Source organism: Anastrepha obliqua, chromosome 2 (assembly GCF_027943255.1).
Source record: "Anastrepha obliqua isolate idAnaObli1 chromosome 2, idAnaObli1_1.0, whole genome shotgun sequence".
Classification (NCBI taxonomy): Eukaryota; Metazoa; Arthropoda; class Insecta; order Diptera; family Tephritidae; genus Anastrepha; species Anastrepha obliqua.
Genome location: NC_072893.1, coordinates 47179415 through 47185703, shown reverse-complemented (window position 1 = coordinate 47185703; position 6289 = coordinate 47179415). Strand labels below are relative to the sequence as shown.

The following is a 6289-nucleotide window of genomic DNA, read 5'->3' as shown; positions in this document are numbered from 1 at the left end:
ATGATGAAGTTTATCAAAATGAGATAATTGATATAATATACTTATAAGTTATTATGAGCCTAATAAATGAAGGTACGATTTTCCACCTTATCTCTATCGTCCGAGCCTGTTTTTTATGCGCTTAAACACATTTTCGTTCTCTCAAAAGATTGCGAAACTAACAGGCCAATAAATTTAAAGATTATTTCATGTAATAGAAGTAAAGTAAAATGAGATTAATTGAATATTAATGATTTTGCTCAACCACATTATTATTATTATTATTGTGATTTGCTGTTATTTCGCCGGTCGGGAACGCAAAGTGTCGAAAATTTTCCAATTCGTGTCCGTTTTTTCATGCCAGGAGCTGTTTTCAAAGATCGGCTCCATTTTCTTCTATTTGTTTCGGTTTCAATAACAACTATATTTCCGAAGCAATATGTCTATGGTCTTAATCCAATCGTTGGGGCTGCCATCTTAGATATAGCTGGAGGGAGCAACATTTAAAGGTCAGCTGCTTGCTACAAGACCGACGCGGTTTGTAGCGGCTCACTATACAGGGTTTGATTGAAAAGTAATGAGCCTTTTTTTAAGCAGTTTTATTAAACCTTTTGGCTTATATAGGGTGATCAATCATGAGGTGATTTTTTCAATAGTTAAAAAAAAAAAAAAATGTAAATTATGTTCAAAACCTTTATTTATCATTTGAAAGGACATTCTTTGACATTTAATTTTTGAATATGACTTCATTCAAATGTTGGCCGCAACTACGCTTAAGGTGGTCCATTCTGAAGGTCCAATTTTCAATCACTCGTTCGAGCATTTCGACTGGTATGTCGTGAATAACACGCGTAATGTTGGCTTCCAGAGCTTCAATCGTAGCTGGTTTATCAGCATAGACCTTGGACTTCACGAATCCCCAAAGAAAAAAGTCCAAAGGTGTGATATCACAAGATCTTGGTGGCCAACTCACAGGTCCTAAACGTGAAATCAGCTGCTCTCCGAAATGACTTCTCAATAAAGTCATTGTTTCACGAGCTGTGTGGCAAAACATTTGTCACAGAACGCTGATTTTCATAATACAGTTGAACAATTTCCATGATGAAATGCCAAACGCTGTTCAACAAATCCACGATGACAGTTTGCCACAACTCGCGCGCGATCTGTAAAAAAAACGCAAATGAAAAAAACTCCTCTTAATTGATCACCCTATACAACTAATATTCTTCAAACTAGGACCCTTGAGCGTGAATACACCGCTGGTAGCGGTCCTTCCACTGCAGGAAACATTTTTAAACTCATCCGCCGGCATCGCGTTCAATTCAGCTGTCACAGTTTTTGGACCGCCTCGATGGAGTCCCCTTCAGCTTTTTTTCAGGTGCGGGAACAAGAAGAAGTCCGAAGGGGACAGCTCTGGGCTGTAGGGAGGGTGGGGAAGCACCGGAAGCCCCATCTTGGCCAATGCAAAAGTGCAGAGGAAGGCGGTTCACATCTTCGTCTGTTTGCGTCGTCGAAGGCCTTTCAGATCGCAGTTCGTCTTCGACGTCCACCCGGCCTTCCTTGAACGACTTGTGCCACCGTTTCACCTGGGCAATGGTCCCCGTAAGCCTCCTTGAGTAACCCAATGGTTTCGGTACTCGTTTTTTTTAGCTTTACGCAAAATTTGATCGAGTAACGTTACTCCAACGATCGCTGCATTTTCGCCACTGCAAAATCCTAACACACTTTTAAAATAGCTTTCACGCGTGGAGCGATGTTGACTGCACCGCTGTTGCCAGCGAACTGGGACCGGTTTCTAATAGAAGGGGAAGGTCCAACGATCATTTTCCCCCACAAGCCGATTCGGTTGATCGCTTGGCAGATGCTCCGCGCGGGAAGGCTCATTACTTTTCAATCAAACCCTGTAGAACAGACGCTGCGGAAGGTTTTTGGGCTTCATGCCAACTTGAAGGTGGCATCTTCTCGTTTTCAGTTTTTTAATTAGAGGAGCGTAGTGCCCAGTTCACACCTCTACTACAGTCTGAAACAGTAGCCGCTGCTTGTCGGGGAATGCTTATTTGTTATTTCTAACTTATTCCGCTCCCGATAGCCTGCAGCTTGGTTTCGACAGAAACATATTCCGTGATGACCGACTCAATCACATTAGCAGACTTGAAAATATAATAGTTGACCAAAATGAAGTTGTTTCGAGACTAGCATGCTTAAATTTGTCAGTCAGCACTTAGTAAAACTTACTTTAATCTTCAAATGAGAAAACGACCATAAAAATAATTCAAGTTTAGTATTAAGTTAAAAATTATCTACTGGTCGAAAAGACAAACGGGGAGCCTCCTAAATTTAATGCTAGTATTATGTTTAATTGGCCGCCGTAGCCGAATGGCTACCGCTGTTCGGAGTCGCCTTGAAACGGTAGGTCCCTCCGTTTGTGGATCCGTGTCAAACGCAAGAAGACCTTGCTTCAGTATTAGGAGTTATCCGCCAATCCATTTCCAAGCGATTGCATGCTTTGGGAATGATTCATTAACAGGGGACTTGCGTTTCTTAGGAGTTAAAACCAAGGGATGTTGAACGTCGTTTTTTCGCCTGTGAACAACTGCTCTAGCGGCATAAAAGGAAGAGTTTTCTTCATCGCATCGTGACGGGTGAAGGAAAATGGATTCATTACAGTAATCCAAAGAAAAGAAAATCAAGGGGACTGCCCGGTCATGCCTCTACGTAGTCGCCTCGGCCGAATATTCACGCTGCGAAGGTTATGCAATATATTGGGTGGCACCAAGTCGGTGTTATTTATTATGAACTGTTAAAACTAAGCGAAACCATCTCTGGGGATCCGTATCGACTTCAATTGATGCGATTGAGCCGAGCACTGCGTGAGAAGCGGACGCCAGACTCTGACAGGCATGAAAAAGTGATTCTACAGCATTGCGATGCTCGGCCTCACGTTGCCAAACCCGTTAAAACCTATCTGGAAACAGTGAAATGGGAAATCCTACCCCACCCGCCATATTCTCTAGATATTGCGCTGTCCGATTATCACCTGTTCCGATCGATGGCACATGGTCTATGTAGCTGACCAGCAGTTCCATTCATAGGAAGACATCAAAAAATGGCTTGATCCCTGGAAAGCCTCAGTTTTACCGCGACGGTATACGAGATCTACCAGAAAGATGGGCAAAAGTAGTAGTCAGCGATGGGCAATACTTTCAATGATTCACTTGTACCCATTTTTTTCAGAATAAAGTGGTATTTTCATCCAAAAAAAGGAGAAGTTAGTTGCGCACCTAATATTTTATTCTGTTTAATCAGCTATGGTGTCCGCGATAGTAGTTTTGTATTTTCTAGCTAAAGAATTGTATTAAAGTATTCAACTTGAACCAGCTTACCCCTCTCCCCCCTATTTCGCGGATACTGGCATCGCTTTATAAAGTCAGTTGCAAGCTTTGTGTGGATAACTATGGTATTTGGGCGAGAGCTAATATAGTATCAGCCCTTTAGGAACTAGTTCGGGACTAGTTCTAAGCTAACACGTTTTACTACAGGGTAGTAATAATTTGGGTACTGGTACGAGTATAAGTATAAAATAGTTCACTAAGTGCTAATTGTTTGCTCACACAAAAAATCCCGAATATACAAATTATAAAAATGGGCTTCAAACAAATAAAAGGGAAAAAAGTTAGACTAAAATGGTAAGGTGAGAAAATGTAAATAAATTAATAAGAAAATGGAGCTTGCGGCCAGAATAAAAATTATAACAAAATGCATTGCTTTTGATTAACAACAAAATAGATGGCATACAAACAAATGTATTTTCTGGAAATTCTACACTCTTTATTATTCGCTTTAACACTGAATTACTCATAATAATATTTACAATTTTCAATAGTTTCGATAGTTCCACATTCGTCGCTTTATTTCGAATTAACCAAGGGTCACAAAGTCACATATCGCTTCCGATTTCGCTCAACACCAGCCACCGCCACCCAAAGCGCCTAAACCGCCAATGCCGCCGATGCCACCACCACTAACACCACCATATCCTAAACCAACGCCACCGCCATAACCGTAACCGCTGCCATAGGTGGCTCCATAGGAGATTGGGGCTGGAATTGGAGCCACTATCGGAGCTGCTACAGGAGCTGAAATGGTTGACACCACAGGCGTTACAACCGCCGACGTGGCCACACCTCCGTTCGCATAACCGCCACTGCCATAACCATATCCACCATAGCCTGTGCCGTAGCCGCCACCGTAACTACCGCCACCGGGCACCACTGTCACTTTAATCACTTTTACCACATTTTCACCACCATTGGAGTAGGGCGTAACACCATAGCCACCGTTGTATCCACCGCCATAACCATAGCTGCCTCCATAACTGCCTCCGTAACCACCTCCATAACCACCTCCATATCCTGGACCATAGCCCGGGCCGTAATTACCGCCACCATATCCGGTGCTGCCACCTCCAACTGCCGAGAGTAGCGCCAATTTACCAAAAGTCGCTTGACTGGGCACTATGAGTGCGATTAAAGCAACTGCACAAATATAGATCTTCATTTTAGGTTAATTATTCCTAATCCTTTGTTTGAGGTAGAATGTGTCGTGTGACCGGTGATTCCTGTTTTGTGCGACTCTCGGTATACCTGCTAATCCACTGAAGAATGCAACTTGACTGATGCCATCCAATGACCGCCAATGTCCATTTATACAAATGTTCAACACCGTCCAGTCGATTTTTTCGTTTGAGTCGGAAACAAAGCTTGTATTGTTCTATCTAAACTTGGCCGTGTACTAAAACAACGGCCACCAACAATTGAGTCTCAGTTACGCCCAATGAGCCTCTAAATATTAGCAGGCAAACAAAAGTTTAAAGATAAACAAAACATAAAAAATTGTCAAACGTCACCTGATCTCTTCTTCTTCACTCATACGGTGTAGGTAGGATTTCGGCTGGTGTGACCGCTAGAATAGCAATTCAACTTACTTCTTCCGAACGTCGCTGGTTTTGTTGTTGGTGGTGTTGTTTCTGCCGTTTCGGCTGGTCAACGTCTTTCAATGGAATTAACACTTTCGCTCGCTGTGAACTGTTTAGTGTAGAACTAAACGGTTCCACATTTATTTGTACTGTTAAGTGCAATTTTTATTTATTCTGGATTTAATATTTCTTTCCACTTATTTTCTCTAAATTACTAATCAGTTCGTTATGTTTTTCGCAGAGACTGTTAGTGAGGTAAACTGATTGATGATAGATAACTGCATTCATATGTGTAAGTATGTGTGTATAATCATAATTATGTATGCAGCTCCATTCTAAATAGTAAAGACATTGTTTTAGCAGATTTTGATGTATACTTAGTATTGCCATAAGGTTAGCCTGGTTGGCAACAAGCCACGCATGGACCTTTTGGTCCCTAGCGATACCAGATGGAGACCGACCTTTATGAATACCTAAAGTAGACATCATGTAGGATGTCAGCGCTTTTGGCGAATCTAAGTAAGGCTGGGAGCTCCGCTTTTGAGACGTCTTCCAGACCCTCAAACAGTGGGGCTCCCAGGCATCTTAGTCGTGGTTTTAATAATGCCGGAAACGCGGAAACGCACAGAAGGTGTTCTAAAGTTTCCTCAACATCCTCTCTGCATTTTCTGCATTTGTCCGTGTTAGCAATCCCTATCTTGTACGCATGTGCATCCAATAGATTATGACCTGTTAGCATACCTATGATAGTTCTGCAGTGCTTTCGCGAGAGCGTAAGTACGAATTGAGTCAGTTTCTTGTCATTAGTTCTACACATAACTTTTGCTGGTTTGCATGTGGTCAGATCAGTCCACCTAGCTTTCCCAAGTTTTTTCATGTAGTCGTCCATTTTGTTATAAATATTATATATTGTATTTAGCGGTTTTGGTATGTCATTCTCTTGTTATTGTACTATTTCGTTCCCCATAATGCCTTTGTGACCAGGTACCCAATTGATATGCAGCCTTATGTTTGCGGCTAGCCCTTCTATGGACTCCCTGCTCCGTCGAACATTTCTGGACTTAATACAATATGAGCTTATTGCTTTTATTGCTGCTTGACTATCCACGTATATATTACTGTTGAGTTCTTTCTTGTTCTAGTGTAGGCTAGCCCCGCGGCTTCCCCACAGCAAAAACTTCCGCTTGGAATATACTGCAGTGGTCTGGCAGCTTGATAGGCTGTCTTATCCTTAGTTTTGAGCAGTAAAGGCCCATTTCCACTCCGTCTAAGGGTTTAGAGCCATCTGTATAGATGTGAAATGTCCTATGGCCAGACTTCATGCCTTTGTGCCAT

At 42.1% G+C, this 6289-nt stretch overlaps 1 protein-coding gene across 1 annotated transcript; it reads right to left on the bottom strand.

The window, feature by feature from the left end:
• Window positions 1–3889: 3889 nt before the first annotated feature.
• LOC129239197 (acanthoscurrin-1) lies at window positions 3890–4825 on the bottom strand. Its single transcript, XM_054874537.1, has one exon. It carries the CDS (start codon window positions 4534–4536, stop codon window positions 3940–3942), a length of 597 nt encoding a protein of 198 aa, XP_054730512.1. The 5' UTR covers window positions 4537–4825; the 3' UTR covers window positions 3890–3939.
• Between the last annotated feature and the right edge of the window lie 1464 nt (window positions 4826–6289).

Coding starts and splice junctions, on each gene's coding strand:
- LOC129239197 (XM_054874537.1), bottom strand. CDS start 4,536: ATGAAGATCTATATTTGTGCAGTTGCTTTAATCGCACTCATAGTGCCC.